This window comes from Bubalus kerabau, chromosome 6, assembly GCF_029407905.1.
Source record: "Bubalus kerabau isolate K-KA32 ecotype Philippines breed swamp buffalo chromosome 6, PCC_UOA_SB_1v2, whole genome shotgun sequence".
NCBI classification, from domain to species: Eukaryota; Metazoa; Chordata; class Mammalia; order Artiodactyla; family Bovidae; genus Bubalus; species Bubalus kerabau.
The window spans coordinates 100,186,011-100,198,380 of NC_073629.1; the positions used below are offsets into that span (position 1 = coordinate 100,186,011).

The following is a 12,370-nucleotide window of genomic DNA, read 5'->3' on the forward strand; positions in this document are numbered from 1 at the left end:
CTTCCCTCCCTCCCAGGGCAGAGCCTGCCAACTGGTCCCTGGGCCTGGGACCCACAGAGTGTATTCTGTGCTTCTGCAAGGTATGTGTTTGCCCTCAGGGGAAAAGAACCCAGGTAGAAAAGTAGGGAATGCAAAACAGCTCTTGAAGGGTTTGGATCTGATTAGAAGAAAGGAAGGAAAAAAGATGTTCCAAAGTGGGAATAGCTGGAACAAAAATGTGGGTGGTTGGGGGGAAAGGGTGGGAATGGGATGACTTGGCCCAGGAGTGAGGAGAATCTGCCCAGCCTGAGCCAAAACCCCAGCCCTGGTGGGTGAGGTGAAATTCTGATCTGAGCACTCTCTGGAGCCAGTCCTTTGAGTGCTGAAGTAATGGTTCCCAAGGCGTTCGTTCATTCAATCAGCAAGTGGGTATTACGTGCCTGCTGTGTGCCAGGCACTCTGCCAGGAGCTGAGGGTGTGAGAGTGGATGGCAGATCTGATCTCTGAGCTCAGCGACAAGGGAAACACAGAAGATTCCAGGAGGGCAAGGAAACCACCATTATCCAGCTGCAGACAGAGCTAGATAAAATGGGTTTGTCCCCATTTTACAGTCAAGGAAACTGAGGCTGCCTCCTTGACCCTTTTAAGAGAACCAGCTCTTAGTCCTTTGGCCCTGGGAAGCTGGGGAAGCGATACGGACTTTCCGGAAAGGCGAAGGTATTGGGAGGGGGGTCCTCTCTCCCCGCCCCTTCCCCGCCCCTTGGCCGCAGCGTGGCGGGGCCGGGAGGGCCTGGGCGGAGCTGGCGTCGGCTTGGGGGCGGAGGGCGACAGCGGGTTCGGCAGGGCAGGCAGGAGGACAAGCGAGAAGACCGGCACGGCCGGGAACCGGCAGGAGGAGAGGACCACGCGCTGGGGATGTGACTCCGCGACCAGAGAGGACTAGCGCTAACCCACCCGGCGGACCCCGTGAGTGAGTTCCCCCCGCGCCCCGCTGCGCACACAGCCCAGCCTCTCTTCCACTTTCATTTCTTCGGCTGTCCCGGCCTGGCACCGTCCCCAGGCGACCTGCGCCCGGAGCAGGGTACCCACAACCCTGGTTCCGGGGTCCGGTACTCGGAGCTGGAAAGTCAGGGTGGGGTGGGGGCGCGTCGGTTGAAGAGGGCGTGTCTTCGCAGGCGGAAATTTCAGGCCTGCTCCTCTGGGTCCTACGACCCATCTGTCCTGGCGGCTGGGCTGGGGAGATGGGGGCGTCAGGTGTTCTGGGAGACGTCGAGGAGTGGTCGTGGGTGGCCGAGCGCCACGGGAAGGAGCTGGGAGTCCTCGCCTCGACTTTTCTCTTGGGTTTCTGCTCTCAGCGCTCCCGCCCACCCCCACCCCGCTAATACACATCGCTCTACTCTAGGCTGGATTCTGGTTTCCGACTGGGGCCGGGACAGGAGGAGTAGCAGGTGTGGCCCTGGCAGGGGGCTGAGTGTCAGAAGCAGGCAGGGCTCCTCTGTGACTTTTATTTGGGAAACCCAGATGCCCACCCAGGGAGCGAGCCATCACTGGCCACTTTAGGAATGAAAGGACGTCCAGAGTTAGGAAACAGGGGCCAAGAGGGGGAATAGCCATGGTTCCAGGGAGGGGACAGAGATTCTGTGAGATAAGAGACTCACTAAAGGTATGAGAGTGGGAAGTGAAAACAGACAAGTGGCCTGGATATAAGGGCATCTATCCATGTTCCCTCCCTCACAAGCTTTCATTTCCCTGGGGAAAGACCCAGGCATTGACATTCTGCAGCAAGAAGGTGGAACCCTAGCTCACTGGTTAGGACACCCAAGTTGCTGTGGAGTGTGGGGGAGGCACAGTGTGTTGGGGGAACAGGAATTTAAGTTGGTCTAGTGGATGGGAAGATGCTTCCCCTTTTCCTTCACTCCCCTCCTTTCTCCTTATCTCCACCAGACCAGTAGCAAGCAGCTAGGGCAGGAAAATGGCCCTTGACCAGTTGTCATGCCCCACCTTACCCCAGTGTCCCACTGTGCCACTGGAGATCCCCTGCTTGTGACTTGCTGTGTAAACCCAGGCTCCTAAAGTCCTCTTATGGGGCCTCAGTTTCCTCATCCATTCAAGAAGTGAGTTGGGCCAGTTGATTTCTCAGGGCTATTTCAACTCGATGATTCTTGCTTTTGAGCTTTCCACAAAGCCTGAGCATCCAGTATGTACCAGGCCTGACCTCGGCTGGGAGGTGAAGCTGGTGGAGGACAAAATAACCAAAGAGTAGTCTCCACCCGAGGACAAAGAGATCTGGGTGCAGTAGAGGAGGCTATGGGAGGAGGTAGTGTTCAACTTGAGGGCAGGAGTCAAGCCCAGGGACCAGTGTAAGAAAACATACAGAAGCAGGAGTTGAGGGGCTGTTCATGGATCAGGAAGAAGCCCAGAGTGGTGGCTCTAGGGAAGTGGGGCAAGAAAGCTAGGATGAGATGTTGAATGCCAGGGTAGGTTTGTTGGTAGCTGTCAGTGAGGGGGGCTGTGCAAAGGTGGAGAGCCCAGGGACCCAACTAATTGTAGTGTGATTTTGGAAGCTCCTGCCCTAAGAATAAGGTGAGTTTCTTTCTTTCTTTTTTTCTTTCTTTTTAAAAAAATTTTCTTGGCCATGCCACGTAATGTGTAAGATCTTAGTTCCCTGACCAGGGATCGAACCCACCCCCTTTGCATTGAAAGCACAGAGTCCTAACCACTGGATGGCCAGGGAAGTTCCCCAAGCAGAATTTAGATGCAGGGTCATGTGAAGTATGGAAATCTCCTCTAGGGTCAGGAAGCTTGGGTCCCACACTGAGCACTTCTTTGGGTGAGAAGTTGAGGGGTAGCAGATGGATGACCTGCCACATCTTAGAGGATTTTTTCAAGACGACAAGATCCTGTGGGGAGACCTGCCCCTACTCTCCAAACTCCTCTCATTTTACTTGACTTCTCCCCTCCTGGCCTGTGTGTTATGTGCACAGAGAGGAATCCTTGTTTCAAACTTCTCCACTAGCTTGACTTGTTGTCTGACGTGACAACCCACATGTGCCTTTGATTACACCCAGTTGTCACCTTGTTCCCACCCTCCTTTCCCCAAACCTCACCCTGTGTTACTTGAGATATGAGAAAGGAAAGTACTCCAGTGTCAGCTCTGAGGTCAAGGCCAGGCTTTGTGGCTGTTTTCAAGCCTTAGTTTAGGGTTAGAGTTCAGGACTCAAATTGACCAGGGTCAAGGCCAGGTCAGAGTTCAGCCTGGAGCCAAAGCTGAGTGCTTAGCCTGCTCTCAGCCTTAGTGCTTGGTCTGGGGTCAGGATCACGGTTCATGTGGTTAAATTCCAGTGGGTACCTGGGGCCCTGCATTTCCCAAGAGCAAAAGCACTCACAGGGAAAATGTGATTACCCTGGAAGTCCCAGGAACTTGGCCTATGAGTGACCCGGGAAACTGCATGGGCCAAATCCCTCCCTGCTGCAGGGGTCACCCAGCAATGATGGATGACACTAGAACCCAGGTCTCCTGCCTTAAAGCCTAGGGCTCTTATCATCGTCCTCAAAGGCTGTTGTGAGTCTGAGATCCTTCAATTCTAAGAAGCAAAGCAAATTCTGAATTCTGGATGGTCCCAACTGGGTGATGTGACTGCATTTTCCTGCCTCCCAGTGCCAGGCACATAGTAGGAGCTCTAGAAAGGTCTACCGAATGTCAGGTGCAGTGGGAGGGGCAGTGGCTTGTTCTGGTTTGGGTTTCAGGCTGGAGAGGCAGGCTTGGGAGGAAAGACCCCCAGCCACTGTTGCAGGAAGTGGTGCCTTTCTAGACCTGCCACCCTCCCCCTCTCCTCCAACGCCTGCAGTCACATTCAGAGGCCACCCAGCTGACCATCTGAGAGCTCTTTCCTTTCAGGGTAGTAAAAGGAAAGGACATTTTTGGTAGAAAAGTCCCTCCTGCTCCCTGGGAATCCCCGGTGGCCGGAAGGACTACGGGATATCCCAGAGGAAGCCAAGGGTGGGGGCTCCCCCCTCTACCCTCAGCACAATGCCGGCAGGCTCTCCCACGCTGTACCAACTGGCCCGTGAGATCCCCAGAGATCATTTCACCCAGGCCCCTGCCTCCTGCAGGAGCCTCTGCCAACTCTAATAGTCCACAGCAAGTCTGAGGAGCACCTGTTTGGAGCCTAGGCCCAGCCCTCTCTGAGACATAATGAAAGTCGAGAAGAAAGAAAAAAGGTGGGAGGCCTGTGGAAAGCTTGGCAGGGGGAACCAGGGGAGCTAGCAATAGGGCAGGATACTGGATTGAGGGGAAGAGGAGGATTTAGATTCCAGGCTGAGAACTCCAGGCCAAAAGTCAAGAGGTGAGACGGCAATGATGTGGCGGAAATCAAGTCCATTTATTTGGTAAGGACCTGACCACCGTGCTCCCCTCTGCCCTTGGCCCTGGCAGGGAATCCGCAGGTCCTGCCCTTGGACCCTTGGCCCAGCCTGGCCATGGCGCTGTGCCTGAAGCAGGTGTTCTCCAAGGACAAGACATTCAGGCCGCGGAAGCGCTTTGAGCCGGGCACGCAGCGCTTTGAGCTGTATAAGAAGGCGCAGGCGTCGCTCAAGTCTGGCCTGGACCTGCGCAGCGTGGTGAGGCTGCCACCCGGTGAAAACATAGATGACTGGATCGCCGTGCACGTGGTAGACTTCTTCAACCGCATAAACCTAATCTACGGCACCATGGCCGAGCGCTGCAGCGAGACCAGCTGCCCGGTCATGGCCGGTGGGCCTCGCTACGAGTACCGCTGGCAGGACGAGCGCCAGTACCGGCGGCCGGCCAAGCTCTCGGCACCGCGCTACATGGCGCTGCTCATGGACTGGATCGAAAGCCTCATCAACGACGAGGATGTCTTTCCCACGCGCGTAGGTGAGTCTCGCCTGGCAGGCAGGTCAGGCTCCTTTTTTTCCTTTTGTTTTGTTTTCTCTGGGGCCTCTTTTTGTCTGAAGCTTGAGTGTTCCTCCAGGGACCATCCAGGCAACACTATGATTCTCAAAATCTTCCAGAACAAGTGCCTCAAGGTGCTCCTAGCAAGTCATCCTGTTTGGGCTAATCTGACTTGCTGCGGCTTCGGAGTCTTTTCTGACTCCTGGCCCCAGGAAAGGAAAGGCGATCAGAACTGGGGGCCAAACAGTATCTCCACTGCAGTGGGCCCTCAGGGCAGAATTTTTCCATTTCAAGCCAGTCAGGGAGCCTTGTCTTAGCTCAGTTGGGCAGCCTGGAAGGGTGGGGGTGGGAAGGGGAGATGAATGACATCATCCTGGCCCTGCTTCCTCACTCAAGGGCAGCAAGAGGAGGCGTTGGCTTAGAAGCTAAGTGGGCATGACCTTGTGTTCATCACTGCAGCCCACCCTACCTGGCCTCCTGTGCATCTTTGTTAAGGTTATGGGAATCAGAGATGGGCGGGCCAGGGTGGTCAGGCCCAGAGGGGAGAAGTCTGAATGCTGAGGGCCTTGAGTCACAAATCACCACCCACACCCCTCCCCATTTGGTGGCCTGCCCTTTCCTGCACTATCGTGTGCAACCCAGGTATCTTCATTTCACATGGGAGCAAACAGGCGGAGAGACGGAAAATGCACTGAATCAGGACGTACTCAGAACTTGCTCAGGTCTCGTGGGACCCAGGACCCCGAGTCTAGATGGGCAGGACAAGTCAGGGACCTGGGCTGGGCCTGGAAGAGCTCACAGGGAGACAGGGCTCAGCCCCACCCGAGAGCAGTGAGGAAGGGGAAGGGCCTCATGGAGTGGGGTGAGTCAGTGTGGGCCTGTGTCTGAGCTCTTGTTCCCTTTTAGTTTTCACCCCCAGGCCTGTGAGATCCCAGATGCCTGTGCCTTAACTCTGGGATGACTCTGCCACAGCAGAGAAGAGGGTGTAGCCTCAAATTCAACTGTGAGCATGGGAGACTGGGCAGAAATCGTGCCTTTTTCATAGAGAAAGTCCTGGGCTTTCTCGCTGGCAGGGTCTATAGCATTTATTTGAGGTGTGCTGCGATGCAGTGCAAAGAGGGCTTGAATCCCACCTCCAGTCTATACTAATTAATAGTTATGTGGCCTTGGGCAAGTGGTTCCATGTTTATGGACCTCAGTTTTATCAAAGCTAGAGTTGCTACCATATCCATTATCATACCAGGCTAAAGGTGCAGAAGACCCAGCACAGGGCCTGGCTCACAGGTGGAAGGTTCTTGCAAGTGTTATTGAATGTTTGAAGGACTGAGAAATATCTGAATTCATTCTTGAAGATTTAGGAATTCTCAGGATTGGGGTCTGGGGCCCGCTGTGTGAATGTTGCAAAGGGAAAGGAGTCAGGTGGGGCTGGAGAGGCAGGTCAGGATCAGATTATGAAAGGCTTTGAGCAGCTACCATGCTGGGAAGACAGGATTCAATCCTGAAGGCCCATATTTTAAAAAGTAGCCCCCCCAAAAAAAGTGGGCCCCAGATATTGATGAACTCCCCTTGGAATTGCATCCAACAGTGTTATGTGCAAACATCTACAGATGCACATGTTTCTGGAGAGAATTGTGGCATAACTTCCATCATAGCCTCAGCAGGGTTGGTCAGTGATCCAACAAGGCTGTAGAGTCGTGTTCAGGGTGATGGGGAAATTGGAAGATGATTTGTATTTCAGCAGCGGAGAGGCACAGTGAGCTTTGTGCTTCATTAAAAAGGGAAGTACGGGAGAAAGCAAACCTTGATCTCTGTTTCCTACAGGGAAGTGTGCTAGGGAAAGAGGCCATCCTGGGCAGTGTGGGCGAAGGGCAGGGTTGGGCAGAGTTCCATCAAAAGGTTGCTGATGTCCTGTATCTATCTGCCCATCCCACCCCCTAGGAGTTCCCTTCCCCAAGAACTTCCAGCAGGTCTGCACCAAGATCCTGACCCGTCTCTTCCGCGTCTTTGTACACGTCTACATCCACCACTTTGACAGCATCCTCAGCATGGGGGCCGAGGCGCATGTCAATACCTGCTACAAGCACTTCTATTACTTCATCCGCGAGTTCAGCCTGGTGGACCAGCGGGAGCTGGAGCCACTGGTGAGGCCAAGCCCCCACTGCCCTCCCCTACCAGGGCTAGCCTCTGTAAGTTTTCAGATCCAAAGTCTCCCTGCTTTAAGAAAATCCAATACCCAAGTGGATATATCAGGGGACTGCAATTCATTTAACAGTGGATTTTGTACTTTAATAGTGAATTCATTCAAGTATCAGTTTACAGATACAGGTCTGCCGCCTGGAGTTGGGGGGTGGTAGTGGCAGACAGGGGCCAGGCTCAGGCAGAAGAGTTGCCAGGCCCTGTAGTTTGGGAAGGGGCTGCCTGGTACACTGAGCTCTGACTGACCCCTCCCCACCTTGTGTCTCTGCAGAGGGAGATGACAGAACGGATTTGTCACTGAGCCCAGACCTGGACCTTGTTGACTGTCAGATGGACCATCTGAACACAGAGTGTCCCAGGGAGGGGACCATCAGAAGTCTGGTGGCAGAGGGACATGAAGGCCGTGGAGCCCCTCCACACACCCAAAGCCCCTGAACTTCTGGTTCTGAATCTGCCCACATGTCCTCCTGACTGCTTGGGAGTGGAGAAAGGAAGAGCTTAAAGGCAGGCAGACAGGAGGAAAGGAGGAGCTAACCCCCCAGCATGAAGTCTAGAGGGTTTCTGCTCTGACACTTGACCCTTCCACGGTGCTTCCCAAGCCTATTTGGGGAGTGTGGATGTGGCTGAAGTGATGGCAAGAAACGTGCAAGAGCATGAGCAGCTGGTCTGTGAGTGGACACGGATGAGATGTATGTATCTGTGTGTATGTGTGCTATATTGACTATGGGATGTGTCTGTGAGAGCAAGTTGCCTTAGAACCTTCCTGGCACATGGGCCGTCCATAAATGTTAGGTAAATGGATGGATGGATGGATGGATGAAAGGAAGTAGGGACTAGGGCTTTCAGACCATGACCACTTAGGAATGATGACAAGTCAGTTACCCCATTTGGTGTTAAGTGCACAAACTGTGGTTATAGATGTAGCTCCATATTTGAACCTTCCAAGCCACCATCTTACATCAGCATGAGTTCTGGGGAGCTGGTAGGAGGTAGGAAGGGGAGCCCTATCCTGAGTATTTAAAATCCTGGCCCACCATAGACACAGGTTCAGATTTGCTCAGCCAGAGAAGCTCGTGCGCTATCATTTCCCTCATCCCTCTGCCTCCAGGAAGGCCTGGTTATAGACAGCCTCCTAGGCATCAGGGGTGATCCCTCATGTCCACAAAGGTCCTCTGTCCTTAAATCAGGAATCATACCCTCCAATCTAGCTCCCTGAATCTCCAGATGTGGTTGTGAGGATCTGAAACCCAGTAGAAGATAATCCTCCAACTCACAGAGCTGATGAACTTGAGCTGGGAAACTCCAGAGCCTTATCTCCCATCTGGGATATTGAGGACCACATAGCTGTGAACAGACTCTTCCAGGCTTGGAGAGCCCCCATCCTGCAAGTACCTGCAAGTACCTTCCCAACCATCTGAGACATTCCAGCTGGTTAGATCTCAGAGCATAGCTATCCACAGAGAAACTGGCATGGTCATTCAGCACTTATTACTCAGCACCTCCATGCCCAGCCCTGCACCCAGACCCACAAGTAAGAAAACTGAGACAGGGACAGGGCCCTCCTGTCCTGGAGATGGTGGGCTGGGGGGCCAGGATGGAGAACCAGAAGGAATCCGAGGATCATCCAGTCTCACCTACAGAAACATCCGTGGACACAGGAGGAAACTGAAGCCAGAAGAGAGGTGGGAGAAATTGTCCAAGGCCTCCCAGCAAAGCTTTTGTGGAGCTGGAGTAGAAACCAGGGGTTCTGACTTTCACCCCAGGCCTGTGGATTGTCACACAGGGAGATGAGAGGCACTCCAAAGGAGTGTTTGACAGCTCTCTCCAGAACACAGCTGTTTTTTGCTTTGAGCAAGGATTTCTAGCCTGATGCCAGAGTACCCCACCACCCCTGTGGTCTGCTGGGGTTGTCTGCTGAGCCAAGCCTCCAAAATCATGCCCCTCTCCATGGCCCTGCAGCTGCCAGATCTCTGGGGAAGCAGATGGGGCTCCTGGGGCCAGCCAGCTGGACCTGGGACAGCTGCCTCCAGAGAAATTCCCAAGGGAAACACTGGCTCAGCAGCTTCGCCAGAAATTCTGGCGTGGGGCTGGGGGTCTGGGGGGAAGTCAAAGAGTCTCCCAAAGAGGATTGTGTATTGGGAGTTTGAGCCTAGGCTACTGCCAGTGCTGATTATGAAAGTGGTGGTGGTGGGGGGGAGTGGAATGGGGGCAATCTACTTTTTGTGAAACAGAGGGAAAATTTATCTTAGTTATTTTTGGTAAAATAAAGGAGGCAAACTAAAGGGCCTGGTGGGAAGCTGTGGTCTGCATGCCACATGGCTCCTGGGCAGGCTGTGAAAGGAACTGGGCCAGAATGGGGTAGGGAGGGCTTTGTGTCCTGAGATCCTGGGCCTTGTGAAGGGCTGGCTGGTGTGGTTACATCTGGCCCAGCTCCCCAGGGTGGAGACACTGAGGTTTTCCCAGGGCTCTGAGAATTCACGACCTAGAATTCCTGGGCTAGGCTAGGAATCTTAGAGTGGGGAGGGCTGGGCCTTACCTTTGGGGAACTCAGTCTCTTTGGAGAGTCATTGTTTCAGCTCAGGGCACTTGGCACTGGCCACTCTCACCCATCCTATTAATCTGGGTAGTTTATTGGAGCTAATGAGTTAAGGGACAGGACAGAAATACAGCCCTAACCCTAATTAGAGCAGAAGAAGGCCTTCTTAAGGCTGTTTGTTGGGTGCTGGTTAGAGCTCCAAGTGGGGGTGACAAGACATGGACTGACTCCTGAGTTTATTCCCCAGGGACACCTGAAGCTCTTAGCTCAGGTCCTGCTATCATTCCACAGCCCCTTACCCCAATTGCCTAAATAAGAGTTGAAAAACAGCTTGGTTCTTAAACAGTCAGCAAAGACCCACCTAGAGCTCTTTTTTCTCCCTGAGAAGGAGACAGCCTGGCTTTATGCAGTGGCTCTCCTAGGAGGCATAGACCTGGGTTCGAGTCCCCACCCAGCCCCCAAGATACTCTGGCACATTCCTTTCTCCTCTGAACCCCAGTTTCCCCATCTCCTTCATGATCAGCTGTGGGAGTAAGGGACTTAACTGATTTCTAAACTCCTGGTTACTCAGTTTGTGGATCATTCACAATAATAACAAATACTATGTGTTAGGTATGGGATTCCCAGGTGGCTCAGTGGTAAAGAGTCCACCTGCCAATGCAGGAGACTCAGGAGACATGGGTCCCATCCCTGGGTCAGGAAGATTCCCCTGGAGAAGAGAATGGCAACCCACTCCAGTATTCTTGCCTGGGAAACCCCACAGGCAGAGGAGCCTGGTGGGCTACAGTCCATGGGGTTGCAAAGAGTCAGACACGACTGAGCGACTGAACACGCACCCTGTGTTAGGTAGAACTCTAAATGCTTGACATGTAATAGCTTGTTGAATCATTTGTTGCCTGGCTGCCTTCCTGATGCCCAGTGTCCCTCCTTTCATTGCTGTAGGTGTCTAAGGCCCTCCACCACTGCTGTGAGTGTCGAAGGCAGCCCCTTCTTCTGGCTTACCAGAGGAGGCCCCAGTCCAGCATTCTAAAAGGTGGCTTTGCTTGCACACCTCCTATGACAGGTCACTCACTACTCCCTCAATTACTAGACTCAGAAACTTCAGGCTCTGGGATCATGGTTGTTCTGGAATACACCATATAATGGTATATTTATCTCAGAACTGTGTGGCCAAGACCTGTACCTTACATGAGAATGTCTGAATACATCAGAAAGCCCTCACAAAACTACTTTGAGAAATTCAGAGAGGGATGCTTGGAGAAGACAAGACAGAGAGAAGATAAAAGAGAGAGCTGGGGCCTCAGCTACACAAAAGAGGCCCCCATAGGGCAAAACTTGGCAAGAGAGGATCTGGGCAGAGGCAGTGTACTGAATGTAGAACAGCAGCCAGGCTGCAGAAGGCTTTGTTTTCCTGTTGGCTCAGGAGCCATAAAAATATTTGCAGCAGGGAATAGGGAAGCAAGCCATTTGCCCCACCCTGGAGCAGAGCATTCACCTGCTGTGTAAAGGATCCCCCAGCATCCTTGGCCCTCATGAACACTGCAGCCTCTTGGAGGTTGTTTCCTGCTGGTACTCCCACTGCCCCACCCCCAGGAGCTGTGTGGAGTGTATGGTGAAGGGAGCCCCCACAGGCATGGCTGGAACTCCATCTGATGTGGGGAGACCTTCCTTAAGACTTTCCTCCTCTGAGCCCCTAGAGCCCTCATCTCTGTTTAACTGAACTTGGGTGCCATGTGGGGCACATAGCAATTTTGAGAACCTCGGTTGGAACCTAAGCCTGAGTGACTCAGGATCATCTGGCTATTGAGACATTCAGTTCAGTTCAGTTCAGTTGCTCAGTCCTGTCCAACTCTTTGCAACCCCATGGACTGCAGCATGCCAGGCTTCCCTGTCCACCAACTCTCAGAGCTTGCTCAAACTCATGTCCATTGAGTCAGTGATGCCATCCAACAGTCTCATCCTCTGTCGTCTCCTTCTCTTCCTGCCTTCAATCTTTTCCAGCATTGGGGTCTTTTCCAATGAGTCAGTTCTTCACATCAGGTGCCCAAAGTACTGGAGCTTCAGCTTCAACATCAGTCTTTCCAATGAATATTCAGGATTGATTTCCTTTAGGATGGACTGGTTTGCTCTCCCTGCAGTCCAAGACACTCTCAAGAGTCTTCTCCAACACCACAGTTCAAAAGCATCAATTCTTCAGCTCTCAGCTTTCTTTATGGTCCAACTCGCACATCCATACATGACTACTGGAAAAAAGATAGCTTTGACTAGACAAACCTTTGTTGGCAAAATAATGTCTCTGCTTTTTAATAGGCTGTCTAGATTGTTCATAGCTTTTCTTCCAAGGAGCAAGCACCTTTTAATTTCATGGCTGCAGTCACCATCTGCAGTGATTTTGGAGCCAAAGAAAATAAAGTCTGTCACTGTTTCCATCATTTCCCCATCCATTTGCCATTAAATGAGGGGACTGGATGCCATTTTTTTTTTTTTTTGAATGTTGAGTTTTAAGCCAGCTTTTTCACTCTCCTCTTTCACTTTCTTCAAGAGGCTCTTTAGTTCCTCTTGGCTTTCTGCTATAAGGGTGGTGTCATCTGCATATCTCAGGTTATTGATATTTTTCCCAGCAACCTTGATTCCAGCCTGTGCTTCATCCAGCCCAGCATTTCGCATGATGTACTCTGCACATAAGTTAAATAAGCAGCGTGACAATATACAGCCATGACGTACTCCTTTCACAATTTGGAACC

General features: G+C 52.6%; 1 protein-coding gene across 2 annotated transcripts; it reads left to right on the forward strand.

Annotated features, from left to right (window-relative positions):
• The first annotated feature begins 777 nt into the window (after positions 1-777).
• MOB3C (MOB kinase activator 3C) lies at positions 778-8,370 on the forward strand. Of its 2 annotated transcripts, none has more exons than XM_055585982.1 (4): positions 778-945; positions 4,415-4,876; positions 6,833-7,035; positions 7,362-8,370. In XM_055585982.1, the coding sequence occupies exons 2-4, from the start codon at positions 4,459-4,461 to the stop codon at positions 7,389-7,391; spliced, it is 651 nt and encodes a 216-aa protein (XP_055441957.1). In that variant the 5' UTR covers positions 778-945; positions 4,415-4,458; the 3' UTR covers positions 7,392-8,370. The 2 variants fall into 2 exon arrangements, with proteins under 2 accessions (XP_055441957.1, XP_055441956.1); XM_055585981.1 differs by having other exon boundaries at positions 827-949.
• The last annotated feature ends 4,000 nt before the right edge of the window (positions 8,371-12,370 follow it).

What these genes read in the sequence shown, in the direction of transcription:
- MOB3C (XM_055585982.1), top strand. Translation starts at nt 4,459, where the DNA reads ATGGCGCTGTGCCTGAAGCAGGTGTTCTCCAAGGACAAGACATTCAGG. An exon ending in TGTCTTTCCCACGCGCGTAG is followed by an intron (nt 4,877 to 6,832) that starts GTGAGTCTCGCC and finishes CCCACCCCCTAG; the next exon opens with GAGTTCCCTTCCCCAAGAAC. An exon ending in AGCGGGAGCTGGAGCCACTG is followed by an intron (nt 7,036 to 7,361) that starts GTGAGGCCAAGC and finishes GTGTCTCTGCAG; the next exon opens with AGGGAGATGACAGAACGGAT.